Source organism: Electrona antarctica (assembly GCF_951216825.1).
Source record: "Electrona antarctica genome assembly, chromosome: 8".
Taxonomy (NCBI): Eukaryota; Metazoa; Chordata; class Actinopteri; order Myctophiformes; family Myctophidae; genus Electrona; species Electrona antarctica.
The window spans coordinates 1,819,412-1,841,406 of NC_136789.1; the positions used below are offsets into that span (position 1 = coordinate 1,819,412).

General features: G+C 42.2%; 2 protein-coding genes across 3 annotated transcripts in view; one reads left to right on the top strand and one right to left on the bottom strand.

Annotated features, from left to right (window-relative positions):
* Window positions 1–574: 574 nt before the first annotated feature.
* serpinf2a (serpin peptidase inhibitor, clade F (alpha-2 antiplasmin, pigment epithelium derived factor), member 2a) lies at window positions 575–19,341 on the bottom strand. 2 transcript variants are annotated; one of them, XM_079508597.1, is made up of 10 exons: window positions 19,247–19,341; window positions 8,221–8,268; window positions 6,538–6,606; window positions 5,918–6,167; window positions 4,797–4,940; window positions 4,522–4,564; window positions 3,789–3,934; window positions 3,532–3,674; window positions 2,573–2,777; window positions 575–1,654 (listed from the first exon to the last, which is right to left on the bottom strand). In XM_079508597.1, exons 3-10 carry the CDS (start codon window positions 6,589–6,591, stop codon window positions 1,332–1,334), a joined length of 1,308 nt encoding a protein of 435 aa, XP_079364723.1. In that variant the 5' UTR covers window positions 6,592–6,606; window positions 8,221–8,268; window positions 19,247–19,341; the 3' UTR covers window positions 575–1,331. The 2 variants fall into 2 exon arrangements, with proteins under 2 accessions (XP_079364723.1, XP_079364724.1); XM_079508598.1 differs by lacking the exons at window positions 8,221–8,268; window positions 19,247–19,341 and adding an exon at window positions 6,735–6,866.
* LOC306928462 (Na(+)/citrate cotransporter-like) overlaps window positions 18,572–21,995 on the top strand; it is a 35,078-nt gene continuing 31,654 nt past the window's right edge. Inside the window, exons 1-2 of the mRNA XM_079508596.1 lie at window positions 18,572–19,362; window positions 21,068–21,196. Of these exons, the coding sequence (XP_079364722.1) occupies window positions 19,234–19,362; window positions 21,068–21,196 (258 nt within the window). The 5' untranslated portion in view covers window positions 18,572–19,233. The remainder of the gene's footprint in view (window positions 19,363–21,067; window positions 21,197–21,995) is intronic.

The window sequence follows — 21,995 nt, forward strand, 5'->3', positions numbered from 1 at the left end:
ATGTCCAGTTTGTCCACCCAGGTGCATATCTATAAAGTTCGCTACGCTATGCACCATATGGTATTCTACTATTCTTATATTGTACAAAACAGAAAATTCACGTGAGGGGCGCCCAGTGTGGCTGCCACACGTCAATCAGATTTGTATCAGAATCTATAGTATTTATCTATTTTATTCTATCACATTTTATTTTATCTGGGTCTACTCTATAACATTATCTACCTTGTGGCTTATATCAGATTCTACATTTTACTCACTAGTAATTAACTATATTGTGTATTCCCTTTTTTCTAATTAACTGTATTTTATGATTTTTGTTTTTGAATAGATGTGCATATGTCTTTAAATGTTTTGATGAATTGAAAATGGAGGACCCTGATGCTTTCTTCTGGTTTTATCCTGTCCAGTCTGTTAATAAACCTTTAAATCAATCAATCATGTATTGGCTTACTAATGAAAAAAAAACAATAATAATAATAATAATAAATAAATCATAAATGACAGCTCACTCTTCCAAATAAATATGATATTATATAATTCAGGCAATGGCACAAAGATTATATTTAGTCTTATTTTATTTGGCTTTTTGTGAGCAATCATGAAAGGGAAATTAGGCAAGTTTAAAAAAAACAATATAAAATAATATAAATTATTCTCAACACATGCCATGTCTAATCTATTATTGGTATTGTAGGCCTAATACATTTTTACTTCACATAGGTTTGCATGCTGGATAAAAATCGAAGCAAAAATACATTCAACATTGCACAGGTGTAGGGGTAACTAATTGCAAGCAATAAAGTTATAGGGCTAAGCAAATTATAAATGAATATCATCAACTACTCTTATATTAATCTAAGAACAAATACATGCATTACAATACACTGTGACAATGATAGCTGTGTTGTGAATTGTTTATCTACAGTAGAATGCATTCAACCCAAGCATTTTTACATCACTTGTATAATACAACAAATACGCTATAATATTTTGCTCCGAACACAGTCATACAACATAGTACTCATGATTTCTCAGGATGATATATGCTCGCTCAGGATGTGTGTACATTACAATAATATAAAACACCTTAAAGTGTTATTATAACAATCTCACTCTTGGAGCTGTGCGCATTCGAATTCTCTATGATGCTGTGGAAGTGAGACCACTGATTTTCAGATGGGGTTGCCGTCTGCTCCATGTCCACCTTCATTTCTGAGACATGTCTGCGGGAGACTGTCCTCGCCATCCTATGATTGTGTGCTGGTATCTCCCAGGCCACCCTTGCTAATCACATTGTCACCATGTTCGTTATTTACGTCTGTTCCAATTGTTTACCAATCTATACCGGGTTCATCACTCTGGGTGCTGTTGGCAAACGGATCGTCTTGGGGCATCGGGGCATCGTCTGGGGCGGGGTTTGTAACCATGCCCAGGAAGAGGGGGGTCATGGAGGCCTCGTCAACGACCGCAAAGAGGAAAGGAGAGTTGAGGGAGAAGCTGGAAATGGAGCGTGTGGTGCTGACTGCAGTGACCGCGGATGCCTCGACCCCATCCTCACTCAGCTCCATTTCGCTGGCGTGACGGACACTTGTCACCCTCAGGGGAAGGTCTGAGATCCCAGATAGGTCTGGTCCAGAAAACAGAGATCCCAGACCTAAGAGGACAGGGGAAAATAACAAAGAAGAAGATTGATTGATTGATTGATTGAAACCTTTATTTATTCTCGAAAAGAGCATTGAGGTTCCCCCTCATTTGCAATGCTGACGAGATCACATATATATATATAAAACAATTTAAGACGGATATAAAACACACAGTGAAACAAAACACAAGTTAAAAACAGTTACATATTGAAGTAGGGAGGTTCAGAAGCAGGTTATTAAATTGACCATATGATATTGGGGTACCAATTAATTTCCAGTGTTTGCTAGAGTGTTCCATGTAGTAGGGGCATCGAAGCAGAAAGCAGATTTTCCCAGTTCAGACTGCACAGATGGGACCTCTAGTGTACAAGCCATTCACTTGAACGGGTCTGACAAGTATTTATTTTCCAGTTTAGCAGCAACGTGATGTAGGGTGGTAACTTCCCATCAATAGCTTTAAAAATAAACTGGTGCCAGTGCCTGGTTCTCCTCTCAGAGAGGGAAGACCAACCTACTCTATCATAGAGGGTGCAATGGTGAGTGCTGTAGCTTTCACCAGTGATAAACCTAAGTGCTGAGTGATAAACTGTATCTAGGGGTAGAAGAGTGGTAAGGGCAGCATTTCTAGAGAGAGGGTCATGAGATACTAGGAGAGTGAAGAGCGAAGGAAGGCAGAGACGGGAGAGTCTGGTCATCTGTCTTCACACACACATTTTTTTACAGATTCACATGTATACAAATGACCACATAAAACATACAAACACACAACCCCCCTTCCCCCTTTCCACCTATGTATTGCCCTACCTTCTAAAACAGTGGTTCTCAAACTATTTAATTTCAAGGACCCGCTCAAGGAACCCTGAGGGCCCCTGAACACCACTGTTCTAAAACATGTCCCCTCATCATGTTAGTGAGGCATGTGGTCTTACCCATGCTAGTGAGTGCCTCCTGTAGCTCCTGTCGGTACTGCAGTTTAAACTTGGGCAGGCTGACGTGCATGGCTCTCTCCTGAGGCAGGCGTCTGTACACCTCAGAGATGTTCAACTTGGGAAGCACAGATGAGACATTCCCTCGTCCTGGCAAAGGCATTACAACCAGGAAACTGGTGTTGCCTTTGAAAGGGAAACATGCAATCTAGAAACCCAAGAAAAGACAAAAACATAACATGCTAATAGAGAGATCCCGTTCATTACTGGCTCACTGTCTTTTGTGCCGTTGAAGATGCATAATGATGCACACAATGGCCGCTCGGCTCGTTCAATAAACAGATTAGCTCGGAACTAACAACAGAGTCTCCTGACGGACACCTGGATTGTAATAATATAATAATAAAAAATAATAAAATAATATGTAGAGGGCGAACTGGCCCGTCCCCAGGTATTTATTTCAATGAAAGTTGCTTAGTGGCATTTGAAGCACCCGGAAAAACGCTCTTGGCCTCACAGGCTGCCACCTATGATGTACTAGCGTGAATTCACTCCAACAGTCTGGCTAATGCTGTACTGCATCAGACAGTGTAAGTATTATTAGTACTTGATCATAGTGTGAAGAACAGTATGTAACATTGTTACAAGTAATATATTCTGCCATTCAATGCCAACAGCTTTACACCCCAATATTACAACACCTCATCTAAACATTATCAACACATACACACATAGTACAGCTCAGTGCAATCCAGTCATAACAGTAATTTTACCCACTCACTCGTTTATACAAACAAGTACATGCATCAAACAATGCCTGTGTGTGTGTGTGTGTGTGTGTGTGTGTGTGTGTGTGTGTGTGTGTGTGTGTGTGTGTGTGTGTGTGTGTGTGTGTGTGTGTGTGTGTGTGTGTGTGTGTGTGTGTGTGTGTGTCACTTGGGATCAAAATGCATCTACTGTACCTGAGCCTTTAGTTGTGCATCATGCAGTAACCGTAGAGGGTAATTGCCTGACTTCATCATGTCTACGGACACAGACTTCTGGTTGTCCAAATAGAACACTCCTTTGGAGGTGGCCTGCGGGTCAAAACGGGACTCCCATTCACCTGTCAACAACAGCGGCAGACACATGGGAGTCATTACAAACAGGCAAAACAGAGGAATGGACAGTGGAATTGCCAAAGTATATTATAATTAGGTTATTATAATAATGATTATACCTTTGAAGTATACTGCATTGATGAGCATAAGGACTACATCATGTGGAAGGTTTGGCAAGAAGTTGGCAATGTGGCCTTTGGTGGCATTCTCCACCCATTGGTTGACTTCCTCTACGGAGGTAAGGGGGGCGGGCTCTGATTTGTATCTGAGGGAAACCAAAACGATATCCTCTCACAACCTCAAACCAACAAAAAAGGTGCATGAATCGTTGAGTGAGTTGAACGAATTTACAATTTCCAATGTCATAAACATAATGGCATCGGCATGTACTGTATTTTGATGTTATTTTTATGCTATGTTGATGAATTGAATACATAGGACCGCAATGGAAACACTAGCTTAAATGTCTGACTGTAAGCCTACCTCATGCCGTTTTTATATCTGTCTAATAAAGCATTCAATCAATCAATCAATATGGCTATTTGAAAGATTCAGAGGTTACTGGCAAATTATGTCAAATGTGTTTCTGCCAGTAACGAATACAAAACAACGAAGTGAAATATATAAATAATAAATAATAAAAATGTATCACAAAATTCTATCTATATATTTGAATTTGTAGTTTAAATTATTTTGGCATCTCCTCAGTAGCCCACTGCCCAACAGCAGGCAGCGCGGACCACCAGTTGAGAATGACTGGTCTATTTGAATAAAATGTATATATTTATCATCATAGCTTTCACTATGTTTGATTAATTAAAATAAACTATTTTTTCCCCCTTTTGTCGGTACCTGGCAAGCGAGTCTTCGATAAAGGAGAGCTTCACATTAAACCCTGAGGAGAAGAGGGATAGAGATAGAGGCGTGAGTAAGATAAATGTGAAATATTTGTATGAAGATGCATGTATACACAGAATGTCTTTTAGTTTCCACTATTGCTCTTGCAAGAGGGCGCACGCACGCACGCACGCACGCACGCACGCACGCACGCACGCACGCACGCGCGTACTGACCTACACACTATACTTAAGCAGACATATAGTATACAAACATACACCCCCACACACCTGGTTTCAGGTACATGCGTGTAGCCACTTCTAGCGTGGTGTTACTGAGATGACGTTGCAGGCCCCCCAGGATGTGATGGTAACAAGGTAGGTTGTGGGCATGAAGAGACTGTAGCAGCAGTGTTTCTGTTGCATTTTGAGCACCTGAAGCAGAATTCACAGATATGATTCATCATGTGTGCACCTCCATCACAGGCGTTTCATTGAAATAGACCCATGTAGACCCAAGTGGTTTGATTTAAATACTTGAATCCTATCGTACATATAATTAAGGAAGGTCAGTCACTCTCTGTCCCCGCATGGTTCTCCTCACTGGATGGAGCAATTGATCTCAACTTACACACAGGCACTGACTATTAGAATTATGCAGACAATGAAGAAGCCTGTTTTTCCCCAAATTCAAGCCGTTTATTAGCCTTTGGAAACTAACTCTCAACCGCAGTTTTTGTCGCTGTTTTCGCTGAATGTTCGCTCCATAGGTCACTAGGGTTAAAGTGGTTTAAAGTGATGTTGAACTTTGAGCATTATATAAGTCCTAAATGTATGGTGAACCAGGCAAGACAGACAAAACTGACAAAGTAAATTCTGCCATTATAACATTGTTGTTATTGTTCCGGTATAATTTGGCCAAAGTGAAATGGCTGTTGAAATGTTAAAATACCCTTGACAGAGGTTGTCTAGACTAGCACAGCAGAAATGCTGTGCTAGTAGAGTGCTGTCAACAGAAGGCGGACATACACGCAATACATATAATAGAAAATATTTAGACAATTTGACTTGGCCAGGTAGCTGTATAACTCAAGATTCTACTAAAGTTCATCAGCATTTTAACAAGCAGATTCGGAACCTATCCCAACTCCCAAGGTTTAACTAGAATGTCCTTACTTCACCAAAACATCCTCACTTGTACTGCCCAGAACGTAAAGCACATACGTGCCAAGATTTTGGCAACCACAATCAAGGAAATTGTGGTCAACACAAGTTTCAAAAAATAGTAAATGATTGCCATGACCCATGAGACAACTTTGTTCTGTCGTGTTGTGCACAAAACCTGAACACACTGACACACACACACCCACACACACAGGCCTGCCCGCTCCCAAGCAACAATACACACAGACCTAGGGTGAGCTGTGCCAGAGCGAAGGCCACGCTGAGAGGGGATATAATGATGTTAGGTTGCTGTGGTCCGACCGGCAGCTTCTTCAACAGTTGCAGACCCAAACGCTCGATGGCACCCCCTACTGCCTGGCGCGCCCGCATACTGAACACCTGATCTCCTTCACACCCCTGCTCTTCCTCTTTCACCTCCTCCTCCTCCTCCTCATCCAGCTCAGATGCAGCACTTGTAGCATTAGGGGGGTCATCATCCTGGATGTAAAATGCAGAGCGAGACAAAAGAGAGCTTATGCTGGATGGATGGATGGTGCCCTCGTAGCACCCACTGCTTCTCAAGTAGGATGGGTTAAATGCTCATATTAACTGTATATGCAAATATACAGTGACAAATACCACAAAGGATTGTGGACCAAATTATTATGGATAGAAGGATGCATGGATAGATGCTGAATGAATTGTATTGTATGTCTATCAATACTGTATTGATAGACTTGAAATCTAGTAGTAGCCAACAAACACATAGCTGTGTGGAATGGTGTGGTAGTGTAGCTAGAACTGGTGCAGCACAGGTGATGCGAGAATGTAGGCCGGTTGATATTAGTATGGGGAGTAGTGTTCTTACAGTTATTCCCAGACGGCATAAACACAACAGGAGCAGAGGCACACACAGCTTCATTTCAAAGAAACCAGCCTGAAACACACAAACATTAAGTTCAGTCAGGACAGCCCATTAAAATATGTTTAAAGAATATAAAATGAGCAAGATATCTATTTGGGTTTGGTGTGCTTTAGGTACTCTTCACACTGCATCAACCCTACCAATTAGGGGTCTTTGAAATCCTTCGAAAGGTGGTAGCTGGGGTGGGGAGTGTGAGCAGCAGCAAAAGGCACAAAATAAATTATAAACAACAGTGACAACAGTGTGTAGTAAGTGAAACAGCAAAGCATATAGGCAGCAGCAAACAGCAAGCAGAAATGCTATGCTTTAAATAGGGCGGTCTGAGATTGAAGTGAGTATGTGATTGGTTCAGTTACTGTAACAAGCCTGGAGCTGAGACCGACCAATGGTCGGCCGCCAGCAACTGCACTGAGTTTCCTGACTGAACCAAGGTAATTAAAAATAAGGTACAGTTATGTACGACTATTCGTTGCACAGGGACACAAACTGCAGCCGAGAGTTTGGTATAATACTACATACAATTCAATGAGAGCTAGCTTATGAATAAACGCTAGTTCTAAACGACCATTGTAAAATTCTCGGACCAGGAAATTTAAAAAAGACATATCACACATTGTTTTCTGCTGTGTTGCTTTTCGACACATCGTTCAGAAATAGTGTTTGGTCACAAGCTGGTCACAAGCTGGTCCAGCCGACTCTCATTGTCAATGTATTTCACTGAACTTCCAGTTTTGCCTCCCATGCAATGGCGCCTGACTGGCCCGTGGACTGACACTACCTCTATCATGCCTTGGGCTGAACTTGCTCTGCGCATGTGTCATGTGTGACACTCATTAGTATATACAGTAATTAAAGTCATATTTACTTCGCAATTTTACTTGCATCATGTTTTACAGTCTGTGTATATAATTTGGATTTATTCTGTATTCATAGTTTCATACTGTGTTACAATATTCAATTGTTACTGAATTAGAAGCCTTTGTGCAGCTGACAGAGAGAATGTGGGAAGGAGAATAGAAAACAGAAAAATTGAAAGCAGAGATATAAGATTCTGAAGGAGTGAAACGTTTTAACACCAATAAATCCTCATAAAAACAACACTGAAAATACACCACTTTTGTACACATATTTGATGAGCATACAGTAATTGGATTCTGATTCATAATTGACCAAAAACACCAACTACATGTCATACTATTCAGCAGGTAGTTTGCAGTGTGTTCCCTTCCTTAACCACTGTTATTCTAGGCAATTGCTAGTTATTCTAGTGTTTGCCAGAGGAACAAAGGTTATGGTTTCACTGCTTCAGTTCAGATAGTTTTGTTTGGCAGAGCGAGATTTCTCAAACACAAACAGCAAACAATAATAACCTATAGTCAATCTAGTCTATGTACAGTTATTTCTGCAGCAAGAGCTAGAGTCTGTAGATGCGTGTTTAGTGGTCTTCAATTTAGATTGAATTTAAATTGCAACCGTGATTCTGCCACGATTACTGACAGAATTTTGCAGAATCGCAGATGGACAGGCTCATGCATGATGTGAATCTTTCCTCTATAGTTCATCCTCTATAGTACAGAATACAGTCAAGTAATTTCTTTGAGAAAACAAAACACTGTCCAAACTCACCTGGTCGATGTCTAAGGAGGTGGAGGACAGCAAGAAGAGAGGTTAAACCTTTACAGAGAGGGGTAGAAAGAGAGGGAAACAGTCGATGCTCGTCGATCTGTATACTAGTGTTCTGTGCTCAAAACTCGCATCCCGCTCGTTGGCCAGTTAATATTTAATTCTGGATTGACACACAGCAGTTGTTACTCACGACTAAATGTAAATATTAAGACCCGTGGTGCCCAGAGGTCGCTGGTGATTCAGGTCTGAATAATTTGGTATCAAGAAGTTTGCCTGAGGTGCCTGTGTGACCACAGGAGCCTATTAGAAAACCGGGCTCTAATAATATCCATTCAATTATTCATGTTTTTTATTCAATCTAATATTACATGTATCATATAATATTTTACGGCCCTGGTCAGCAGATTGTGGATGTTATCTCGGAGAGCGACGGAGACTGAGAAAAAGAGTGATATAATATTTGCTTGCCATAGCTATGTTGCAAATAGAGCACTTTGATTTAGGAAAGGGCCCCTCAACTTTCAAAAGCAAAAAGTGTGAGCGTGCCCACGCACATGCGCGCACGCACGCACGCTCGCTCGCACGCACGCACGGCGCACGCACACGCACACACACGCACACACACACACACACACACACACACACACACACACACACACACACACACACACACACACACACACACAGAGAGAGAGAGAGAGATTCAAGTCTTTGAGCCATGGAAAACTCCATAATGACTTCAAAGACAGTCAACATAGAGATTGTGGGGGTGTATTTTTCCCAGACTGACTTGTTCCAGCAGTACACCTACGCACATGACCTTGGCACACACACACGCATGCATGCACACTTTTGTGCACTCATACACATTTTACACATTCACACACTCACAGCGCCTCGCAATATGTTTATATGGGGGTCACATCCTAAAAAGTTTGGGAACCCTTGCTGTAAGTGATATTTTTTGTTTAAATACACCTTTTGTTTGTTCAGTAACCAGTCGCCAACAGTCTCGCCATCTCTGCAGCTCTTTCTTAAAAACAGAAAATACATTTCCATATGGGTCACCTATTTCATCCAATCAGGAGAGAGACTCCTTTAATCAGCTCAGATTTAAAAATGTGTCTGTTTGTTTGTTTGTTTGTTTTCATCACTTCCAGTTTCACTTCATTCTGTATCTTGCATAGTTCTCTCTTCTGATTGGATAAAATTGGTATCCTGACCTGAAAATATATTCTCTGTTTACTAAAGAGCTAGGGAGACGTGCCTATAGAGCTATTTGAAACTTATTTTAACAAAATATATCACGTACACCCCCTTGAAGTAGGTGTAGGGGTTCAGTTAAGTAAGGGTTTCAATATTAGGTAGTGGAGTTGAGTATAGGCTATTAGGGGGTTAGGGTTAGGTAGAGGTTTAGTAAGGTATACTGTAAGTATGGGTTCAATGTTAGGGGTTCAACTACAATTCAATGTTCACAACGGTTTTAGACGAAGATACTAGATCTACAAGCTGCTTGTATGTCTGCTATTTTTGGCTCGCGACACCAGTGCCAAGTACATTGATGGAGATTATCCCTGGATAGACACAAGTTCAGTCTTTCTAAGCACCACTTTCTTCTCATCTGTTCATACAAAGATATTAGCCTACATTTATGAACATTCTATAAGCTGTATATTGATAGTTTGGCTTTGCTGGAGTTGTAATTGTAATTTGTAAAACAACAGCCTGGCTAGGTCAAGGTCAGCCTGGGTTTGCCAACTGCATGTACTGTATGCAAGTCAGTGACCACAGGGTGGCAGCATAGGATAGATTCACAGTATAACATTAGTTCAATGCATAATGAGCTATATTAATTCATTTAATGAGTGAATATGAATGAGTATAATTCATAGTATTCATTATGCACAATACATTACATTGTGATGTAATAATGATCAACTTTATTCATAGAGATCATTTGCAAAGCTCAGAATGAAAATATCTGTGTTCATTATAAATGCAATAAATGCACGTGTGTGTGTGTGTGTGTGTGTGTGTGTGTGTGTGTGTGTGTGTGTGTGTGTGTGTGTGTGTGTGTGTGTGTGTGTGTGTGTGTGTGTGAGTCTCACAATTCTCACTGACAAATCATCTCAGCAACCTACTGTTGTTCTGAGGAAACTCCATCCTTCTTCCTCCCTCCCTTCCTTTGTTCTCTGCCCTCCCTCACCTCACCTCTCCCTCCCCCTCTCCCTCTCCCCCTCTCTCTCTGCCTCTCTCTCTCTCTCTTTCACTTTCTCTCCCTGTCTCTCCATGACAGAGGGTCTTTGTCACTAGCAGGTTAGATTTTAGACTCTGAGGTCTTGTCTAAACATGCAGGATAGGAGAAAACGGAAGAGGTGATCAGAAGCCAAACAGAAAAAGAGTTCAAGATGGTGAACATTTTGTAGGCCTACCTCATTTCTCCTCCTTTCATTCTCTTCTGTACCTGCTCTAATATGCCCGTGTTTGGAAAACCTCTCACTTCTGCTCTCATCGCTCTTATTTCATTTCTTGAACTTGTCTTGCACGTTCCAAAAGCACAGGAATACCAACAGGGTATAATGACTCTGACCCTTGAACTCCATACAGTCAGCTACGTGTAGCCTGTAAGGCTGTTGCTCACAGAGTCCAGTCTTTAAAACAGACCATAGTACAAGCTCAAATGCATCAGCGTGAGCGTGAGCTTGCAACAGAGTCGTACATGAAAGTATATTGAGGTTGCCGATCTATAGCAACTGAAGCTTTTACTAGAACAGTACATCCTACTATAAATGCGCCACGTCTCTGTCTGCGTGTGTGTGTGTGTACGGTTGTAATGCATGTAACTCGAGAACCGTTTGCCCCACCGACTTCAAATTCGACACACGTGTTCCACACCCCCACAGGGAGTGCAGTGCCCGGCCTCGAGTTGGTGGCATGCACCATTTTCCAGAACCACCACAAAAGGCTCTGGTCAGGCTCTGCCAGTGGGCCTAATTAGGCCAAGGCCTCTGCCTCAGCCAATTGATTGCCATGGCAACCTCACACCTGCCAATTGATTACTTAACCAGTCCACTTTTCACAGTCAGTTTGCACTCTTCAGACATAGGCACATACACAGATCTCCATGTGGGACACAGACAGACAACAGACGTATTGCATACTACAGAGATCTCCATATACACTAGTATGGGCACAAAAGGGACACAGAGAGATAGTTAAAATGGGTTCTAACTTCTATGACAACGGGTATTATTAGGTTCCCAAGTTGCATCGTTCCCAAGTACTGTAGGGCGGTGGCCGACGGGCACGTACAGGTATAGTATTGTAAATTGAAGTGAGAGGGAAAGGTATAAATTATGCATGTGTATTGGGAAGGAAAAGGAATGGATAAAGAAAGATAAGTCATTGAAGTATTCAAGAAAGAGAGAGGGAGGTGTGTGCAGGAGAGAAGAGAGTGTGGAAGAGTGAAGTTCAGGGGACAGCAACAAAGGATCAGAGTTGTCAGTTGTGACATGATAAAACATTAGCGAATACCACAGTCAATCATATTTCGGCCAGTGTGTGTCTTCAACCGTCTGTCCCATAATATGAGTTAGTAACTTTGAATACTTTGAAACTTTGTCTGTCTATTGAGTTCATAAATCATTTATTCTCTGCAGCTATTTTCTGATATAGCATACATAAAATAATACAATAAATAAACATGAACGAATACCGACAACCAGCCCTCCTGAACACAGTCGAAAACTGGCCTCTGCCGTCTGCCACAGGCAACACCAGCTCCTGATTAGGAACCTGGTTAAATACCTGGGCTGGCCTTGACATTGACCAAGCTGCAGTGACGTCATCAAATAGGAAAACAACCGGTCATACTCATAATGCTTCTAGTAAAGGTACAGTAATGTGTCTTGCAGAGACGTATACTGTAGGGTGTGTAGGATGGGTGACAAATTCCAAATGTACTTTGTCAATGAATTTAGCTTTCTCTCTCCATTCTGTCATAAACTATAGTAAAACCAAACCAAAACAGGGCGGCGGTGGCTCAGGGGGTAGAGTGGCTGGATGGTAACTGCAAGGTTGCCAGTTCGAACCCGGGCTCCCCCAGAGTTGGTGTCGAAGTGTCAAAGATTTCTTTTCAGGCAAACATGTCCACCGTAAGATGAACCTAAATAGGTTTGAATGGGGTTTCTAGGTGTAAGTATGTAGGACAAGTAGCATGCCAAAGTTTGTGTAATTGCCATTGAGAATGCATTGGGCGTTTAAGTTAAATAACTCCGAAACTACAAATCATTTCAAAGTAAAAAGTTCCAGCATGTGTCTCCACAGTAAGCTGAATTATAAAATGTGTGAATGGAGTTTCTAGGTGAAAGTGCTTTTTTGACGTGCCAATATCTGCCATTGAGCCCCATTATACATTTCTCAAATTTGAAAGCACTATATATTTCTAAAACTATGAAACATTTCAAAGATTCCATTTCAGGCAAACATGTCCACCGTAAGATGAACCTAAATAGGTTTGAATGGGGTTTCTATAGGTGTAAGTATGTAGGACTAGTAGCATGCCAAAGTTTGTGCTATTGCCATTGAGAATGCATTGGGCGTTTAAGTTAAATAACTCCGAAACTACAAATCATTTCAAAGTAAAAAGTTCCAGCATGTGTCTCCACAGTAAGCAGAATTATAAAAAGTGTGAATGGAGTTTCTAGGTAAAAGTGCTTTTTTGATGTGCCAATATCTGCCATTGAGCCCCATTGTGAATTTCTCAAATTTGAAAGCAATATATTTCTAAAACTATGAAACATTTCAAAGATTTATTTTCAGGCAAACATGTCCACCGTAAGATGAACCTAAATAGGTTTGAATGGGGTTTCTAGGTGTAAGTATGTAGGACTAGTAGCATGCCAAAGTTTGTGCTATTGCCATTGAGAATGCATTGGGCGTTCAAGTTAAATACGGGGGGACATATTTTGACAGCAGAAACTGCCTGTCATAATTTCTCCCTATTCCAAAGCCCCCCCAGGTACATTATATATTTAAACTATTTTCAGCAATGGTACACTTATTTTTTCAGTGGGTAGATCTTGTTGAGCTGGTCATTCTGAAAGTAGATCTCACGTCATAAATGTGTGGGCACCCCTGCTGTATACAGTCTTTCCCAGCATTTGCTGACTCACATGGCAAAGCACGAGAGGACCTCACACAGAGTGCAACGCAGCAATCAAAGTCAGATTATGATGGTAGGCTCAACCTCAAATGAAAGGTTACTGTCTGTCGTTTATTTTTTCTTCATTCATAGTTGGTGTGCCATTTCTCTTGCAAAATTATTAGATGATGGTGCCATGTGTCCCTGTCCGACTGGGAGTTTACTCACTTACACCATACTAGGGATGGGTCCGATTTGTCGACAAATCGATTATCGTTAACGGGACCCGAAATCGATTATGAAAATGAATAATCGATAATCGGGGGGAAAAAAAGTTTTCTTTTTTTTTTATGAAAATCTGTTGGAAAGGCAATACTGTCATCCAAACAGGACAGGGCTATAGGCCTACCAAAGTGTGCCTGGGATGTGTCTGTGTAGCTGCATGAGGAGTGTGAGTCATTGAGTGTGAGTGGAGATTGATTCCAATCAAGATACATGTTTGGAGGATTTAGCAGGTGTTGGGAATTTACCTAATCAGGCCTAGGCTGGGGTTGCTACTTTACTTACTTACTTACTTACTTTACTTTACTTCTTTTTTTTTAATAAAAATAATATTTTGCAAAGGCTATATTGTCATACAAACCCTGCCAATATATTAGGCCTAACTGCATTTAGAGGATACATATGTAAACAATATTAAACATCCTGGGCCAGGATGGGGGGTGGTAGCCTTCACATCACTCTCAATCAAGGGTAATGTGAAGGTGAAGGTGGGGGCCACATGTGGGGGCCCAGTGTGGAGGGATGGTATGACAGACTGACTGGTATAAACAGTGCCCCCAGTGGGGAGGGATGGTATGACAGACTGACTGGTATAACAGCACCCCCAGTGGGGAGGGATGGTATGACAGACTGACTGGTATAAACAGCGCCCCCAGTGGGGAGGGATGGTATGACAGACTGACTGGTATAAACAGTGCCCCCAGTGGGGAGGGATGGTATGACAGACTGACTGGTATAAACAGTGCCCCCCAGTGGGGAGGGATGGTATGACAGAGAGACTGGTATAAACAGCGTCCCCAGTGGGGAGGGATGGTATGACAGACTGACTGGTATAAACAGCGTCCCCAGTGGGGAGGGATGGTATAAACAGCACCCCCAGTGTAGAGGGATGGTATAAACAGCGCCCCCAGTGTAGAGGGATGGTATAAACAGCGCCCCCAGTGTAGAGGGATGGTATAAACATCCCTCAACTGTAGACTGGGGGCCACATGTGGCCCCCAGCCTACAGTTGATATTAACCTGCGGGCTGCATTAAGTGAAGGTGGGGGCCACATGTGGCCCTCAGGCCGCCAGTAGCCCATGTATGGGATAGGGGATACATTAAAAAAAAAATCTTCTCCCTGTGATGTGGCCCCCTCAGTGGTTGTGGCCCTAAGCGACCGCTTATACCGCTTATGCCTAGAACCGGCCCTGGATACAAACCAAATTATCATGATAGTACTGGGGGGGGGGGGGGGGGGGGGCTTATCGATTTGTCGATAATTGATTAATATTGAATTATGCTAATCGATTTTCATTTTTGACACATTTACACATCCCTACACCATACTTAGTTAACTTAGAGTCCCCCAGCCCAGGGTTCTATAGTACCGTTCTACACCAAATTTCTTCACTGAAAATAGCCTATTACATGCTCACAGCGCATCACAAAGTGATACGTTCACGTTGTGAGTTGGTAGATCTGCTATTTTTGGCGAATATTTGCCCCAGAATAGGGATGCTAGGGTTCATATGGTTAAATAAATTCAATAAAGTCACTGAATCGCTACCATACAATTTCAAACCAGTCCAGTTCATAAATGTTTGACCACTGTAGGCCTACTGTCTCTCGGTGATGACACATTATTATTCCTTGGAGAGAGAAATGTTTATTTCATGATACTGCCACTGTATTGAACCGTGTACTCCACATTTAGCTGCCTGCAATATATGGCACGCGTTTTGCCATGTGTGTGGTACCACAATGTGGCTGTCATTGGTTGACCTAGCTGTCAAGGAGCCAGGAGGCGTCACAACCAACTGATTTAGCTTTTGGCTGTCATCTGTCTGTAGGTCTGTCTCCATGCGAAGTCGTGCGGCTATTTTTAAATTTTTTGCATTTTTTGTGTCTGTGTCTGTGTCCCTTTTGTGCCCATACTGCAGTATGCAATACCCATTTTATCTGTCTGTCTGTGTCCTGTCTGTATGTGCCTGTGTCTGAAGAGTGCAAACTGACTGTGAAAAGTGGACTGGTTAAGTAATCAATTGGCAGGTGTGGGGTTGCCATGGCAATCAATTGGCTGAGAGGACTTGGCCTAATTAGGCCCACTGGCAGAGCCTGACCAGAGCCTTTTGTGGTGGTTCTGGAAAACGGTGCATGCCACCGACTCGAGGCCGGGTACTCTGGGGTACTGTGGGGTTGTGGAACACGTGGGTCGAATTTGAAGTCGGTGGGGCAAACGGTTCTCGAGTTACGTGCATTACAACTGCACACACACGCACACACACATGCACGCACAGGTCGCACGCAGACAGAGACATGACGCAATATGGTAGAGAGTTGAGGAAGTGTGTCACTTCATTGAGCCGGGTCAATAGAGAGTATGCGTGTGACATCATCATCAAACCATGAAGTTATGCAGGAATGCCTACCGAGTGGCAAAAAACGACTTTCTGGCCTTGACAACCCATACATCCACACAGAAAAGTAATATCTGATTGCAACGTTAAACAACGTTAAACAATGTTAAACTCACTTTGCATGTTGCTTTGCCACTCGATATGCCATTCACTTTAAGCATGTGCATACCCTCTATAGGCAGCACCTGTAGACATGATATTATACAGGGTTTACAGTCTATGACCTACAGCAGGGGTCTTCAACAGGGGCTCTGGGACCCCTATTGGGGTCCTCAAAGTTACTACAGGGAGGCCACCAAATCTTTGTTCCCAAAATAGCAGATAAACTAGCACAAAGCCTCATGCTGAGCTTGTACACAGGCTTTTTTTTGGCAAAGAGGTGAGGTTTGGTGTACTGTAGAGGAAGTAGGCTACAGAGTGAAAGGTCAATTTTACTGAAAATACACATGAACACAAATCCAACACAGATGATAGTGGTGTCAAACAAAATGTTGAATCGGTAATATTTTATATATATATATATATATATATATATATATAATGGAAATACTGTATAGGACATATGTATTTTTGTTTATTATTATTATTTTACAAAATAATAAGTAAATTGTTGCCCCTGGTAGTCAAAGGCATTTGGGCCCATTGGCCTGATAAAATTTGTCCATGTAATTAAACCAAGTGAATATAGACAGGTTTCTCTTGGAAAAAAGTGCCTCTTTTTCTGCCCGCCTTTTTATTTCAGTTGTATACACTGACACCACGCTAGACAGGAACGCCCAAAAACGTCACATCCGGTTTTAGCCTGGGGTAAGAATTTTCTATGGCTGCCAATGCAACTTGGTCCAATCCTTAATCACATACGGACAAACATCTATGCCGATGCTATCTAACTTGCGGAGGTAGCGTGCCTTGTCCACGGGCAACAGATCTTTCAACGTATGGCATTGCAAATACGTTTGATTATTGCTACTCTGCTCAATATTGTTTTGAAAATGCTGCAAATTGCATTGCAGTGAACGAGCGCAATTCACAACTTCCCCCGGTTGTGGGCGGAGTCACAGTTTGAGGCGCTGTTTACGCGCCATGGTGTCAGTGTATGTATTAGTATGGATGCAGTTACTAATAAGGCACTATTTTTTAAATAGATAGAAATAAAGTAACTATTAAACAACAGCTAAAAAGCCAAATATTGTGTTGCATTAAAGTAGACAAACATGTCCACCCTCCATGTTGTCAGACTTGAACCATATCATTAAGAAGTGGTAGACAACGAGACTGCTATCAAGTTAGACTAGCTGCTAGTTTAGAGCAAGGATCCCTGGCTAATGAGACAAATATGTCTTAAAACATTATACTGGCCGTCTTGCCCTCTATTACTAAAAAGATAAAATAAAAAGACCTTCAATATTTTATTTCTTTCATAAATAGAGAATCTTTCACTCAATAGGGACTGCTCCTGTCGCAAGTTGATGATGTCATATGTTCATGTGTGGTCCAAGCCCCCAGTTAGGGTATGGGCACATCTATAAGATTCCATGTGCGGACAGAAGAAGCTGTGTTTTGCGTCATTTCCGTTTTTTAGACAGCTGGTGGATGGAAAAGAAGCTCCACCCATGCGGCAGATTGCCGCGTCGGCCAGATTCCCGGAAAAGCTTGCCCCAGCGGCATTCTGCCGCGTGGGAGGAGCTTCTTTTCCATCCACCAGCTGTCTAAAAAAACGGAAATGACGCAAAACACAGCTTCTTCTGTCCGTGCATGGAAGTTCAAGTGTGCCCAGGCTGTCTGGCTATCCAACGTTGAAGATGCCACTACCTACTGGCGAAATGTGGAATTGCAGCACTTTCATGGAGGTGGACGGACGTTCATGGCGACATGACGTCACGTGCGTAAGCCTGGACCTCAAAATTGAGGTTTTTTGATTGATTGATTGAAAAATGTATTAACAGTTTGCAGAATTACAGTACATTTCAAGCACAAACTCAATACAAAGGCTGTTAACTGTGAGTGGACAACCCAATTAGCATTACACTTGTTTCCAATAGGGTCCACCATGTTCAATTCATCAAAAACATTTAGAGACGTACAAATAGACACTTCTATATAGACAAAGGACAGAACAGGAATTCATCATAAAGGAGGTAAAAAGGGAAAAGAAACATATACAGTGAGGGAAAAAGGGGGGGCTTACGCTCCGGTTCGGTCTCTATCCTTTATAGCTCTATGGTGTGGTCCAGCCCTATGGAATTATGGAATACACGTGCTAATAAAAAAACATTTTAAATATTGCTTTGATGCTCATATTAAGTTTAGGAAGTAGGCATATAAAGTTTTTCTATTAGCATATGCATTTCATAATTCCATAGGGCTAGACCACACATGGGCATATGACATCATCAACTTGCGACGGGAGCAGTCCCTATTGACTTATTAGCCAGGGATCCTTTTAAGATTCTGCGTTTGAGCACGCCGTCTATAAGTGTGCACACCAGGCACCTGTTGTGTAATTATGTAAATAAGTGATTTAGAGATATCAATGAAAAGCCAAAGGTGATGTTGCCTCTGCGTAAAAGCGGAATATAATTTTAATTTCTCTTCAAAAATGTTTACCTTAGTAAGAGTTTACCGTAAACTCGCTCCAAGGAGCAGTCAACAGAAGTTAATATTTAAAGTATAACAGGAAAGGGCTTGGGAAAAGTGTAACGACACTACTCACTCCCAGCTGTAGACTAGAGTAAAGTTGCGCCACGCACAGGTACGCGATGGGGGAGGGAGATGGGATGCAATGAAACGAGTATGATAAGACAGAATAATCAATTGTATTTTTGCGTTGTTTCTTTGTTTGTTTTTTAGGGGGCGGATGATAGGAGTTGAGAGGGAGTAGGCCATGGGCCAGTAGACCTACTTAAGTTTGGGGGAGAGAGTTGACAGACTAGACAGAGTCAGACAGACAAGAGGTGGAGATTGGAGAATAGGCAGAGTATATAACCTCGCATCACAGGCTGCTACAGGCTGTGGAAGAGAGAGACAAAGTACATTGGTCACGCCACGTCCTAGTAATAACACGGTTGGAGCGGAGGGAGCTTGGAGACGGTCAGACACCCCCCATCACACCACTACACTGACACAACGGGCAACGGCGACGCAACGCGGTCGGTCATCATCACCGTATCGCATTCATTCAAACCCATATGGCGCTCTTACCTCTCCGCAAGAAGGTCTTATCCACACTGCGCGCAGTTTGGAGACTGAAGAATGGGGCGATCCTCTTCTGCACGCCGCTCCTCTTGCTGCCACTGCCGCTCCTCGTTGGCACGTCGGTAAGATTATGCAATTTGGTAACATATTCGATTGATTTTAATTTAAAGGCTATACGTTCATTAATTTCCCCCTAATTGCAGCCTTATGGTGAGTGAGTGTGTGACTGTGAGTATTATAAATTATGTTATTCTTATTTCTTCACTGCTGGAGGGGGAAAGAAATTCACAATTCCTTTTTTATGACTTATTGGTGACTGGAATTGTTCAACATGCGTGCTCTGCGGTTCAGTAAGCGCGCAACATTGAAACAACTAAATGTCTTTCTTTATCTGTCACCATCACTGTGCACCACTGCAGCAGCATACAGTTTATATGCCTATAGCCAGTCAATTAGGCAATTTAATATTTCAATTTAGCCTAAATCCAAAATAAATGTTTAAACATATTATTTGAAATGGTCCAGTGCTTCAGTATGTTCATATTTGGTGCGTAATTCTGCACATCTGATGGCATTAGCCTATGCACATCAAGCGTGCGTGTGCGCGTGATTGCGCCCCCCGTGTGTGTGTGTGTGTGAGAAGGAGGGGTCATGATAACAAGAAGAACAGAGATTGAAACTGGGGTTCCAAAGCCCAGTTCAGAGAAGAAGAAGAAAAAAAATCTGCCACTCTCATTCAGTGTGGTTTGGGGTCAAACTCAAGACCATGCACTGGATGGGGTGAAATTCCTTCCTCTCCAGTGGGGGATTTCATTTTCACGTGACACAATGCTGACCTCGTCCTTGACCCCTTTGTTGTCTTAGCCAAATCATTGGGTAGACAAACTAAAACCACAAATGGGGAATCTCTCACAGGCCTATATACATACCTACCTATAGGCTATAGCCTACATCTCAAACACACTAGCCTGGCGCAGCCACACTTCACCCGCCCCTATTGCATATGCATATGCCCGTATTCCACGTAGCCCAGCGCAGTGGTATATTAGTATCGCAACGCGAGGCTACAAACACACATGACTGGAAATCCATCTGTGTTGTTGGTTCTGTGCATATATAGTCCTGGTCTATTTAAAAAAAGGTAAAATCAAATGAATCCACTCATTGAATGATTTGAGTGTCTGAGTGCACGCACAGCAGGTGTCTCTGTAGTATCTCGTAGCTACTCCAGTGGAAACAGGGGTTTTGTTGTTGTAGTAGGGCAGGTCAGTGAATACAAGTAAAAACATTCCATGAGATCCCATGTTTTGAGAAAGAACGGTCTCTGTCATTGTTTATACACTATTCTATTCCCATAATCACTGTGGCACTCTGCAATAGGATCCATGGACCCCTGACTGGGTCTGAAACTCGGAGACATACAGGTTTCTTAGGAAAAACAATACATCTGTCTATATGAAACATAAATGTAATTGTATAAGTAAGAATCATCACATCACCTGAAATGGAGCTGTTGACATGAACTAAGGTAGCCTATTAAGCTGAGGTTTGCATTCATAAGTGTATAGGTGTCGCTTAATCCTTTTTTTTACTTCTGAGAGTTGTGATTGTGACAAAGAGAGAGCATACAGACGTACGTGCATAGATACATACAAACCTACACTACATACATGCATACTCCATCTTAAGTGTTATTGTAAGTCTGAGAGTAAACATCTGATTGTGTTGTGTGTGTGTGTGTGTGTGTGTGTGTGTGTGTGTGTGTGTGTGTGTGTGTGTGTGTGTGTGTGTGTGTGTGTGTGTGTGTGTGTGTGTGTTGCGTTGCAGGAGGCTAGCTGTGCCTATGTAATTGCCCTGATGGCAGTGTATTGGTGTACAGAGGTGCTGCCACTGGCTGTGACCGCAATCCTGCCAACTGTTCTCTTCCCTCTGCTGGGAGTCATGGAGTCCAAAGATGTAAGTTTCCTCCTTACAACTAATATATGATGATAACAAAACATTCTTAAAACCATGAACTTCACTCTTCAGTGCATGCTTCCCATTTGTTCTTTACACTGAGACCTTTGTACTTTTCTGCATTGACCAATACTACACTATTGCTCTATGATTTCTTTGACTCTAACTCACTTTTACATTCTGATCCAGTGGTTGAGAAATACATATTTCATTAGCTGTGGTTTCAGCTGGAGTCTTTGGGGTTATACTAGTTTTATTTTTATTCCAGTGTTATCACCTCAAATGATATCTTAGTGTTGAGTGTTTGGCAATGTCAGGCATCCCACTCTTAGCCCTAATTTAAGTTGAGTAGCAACAACACATACAATATGTCATAATGTAATTATTATGATTTATTGTCTCCACCAGGCCGAAGGCATGGGGAGAGAGTATGTTTTGCACTCCGTCCGTCCGTCCGTCCGTCCGTTTGTGTGTCCGTCTGTCCGTCTGTGGACAGCTAATCTCCGGCACCGTTGGCTTGATCGCAGCCATACTCTGCACACACACTCCCTGAATGCCACAGCTGAACCTCTGCCCCAAGGTTTTCACATTGGCCTCTTATAGCGCCACCAGGAGGCCGCTTTGTGCAAAAAGATCTTTTGGACAGTACACCTACAGATTTTGTCAAACATCACACAAATTGGTATACAGTCTCCTCTCTAGAGCCATTCAACGAAACAGGTCTTTCAGATTTTTCAGACTCCATCCTGATTGGCTAATATTGGCTTCCAAAGTTCGCAGGAGTGCTCAGTTTCAAACA

Bases quoted from the DNA above. Each gene is read 5' to 3' on its own strand.
- serpinf2a (XM_079508597.1), bottom strand. From the start codon at position 6,591: ATGAAGCTGTGTGTGCCTCTGCTCCTGTTGTGTTTATGCCGTCTGGGA. The intron at 3,935-4,521 runs GTACCGACAAAA...GGTTTCCCTCAG, and splicing joins ATCGAAGACTCGCTTGCCAG to ATACAAATCAGAGCCCGCCC. The intron at 3,675-3,788 runs GTATAATCATTA...TGTTGTTGACAG, and splicing joins CAATGCAGTATACTTCAAAG to GTGAATGGGAGTCCCGTTTT.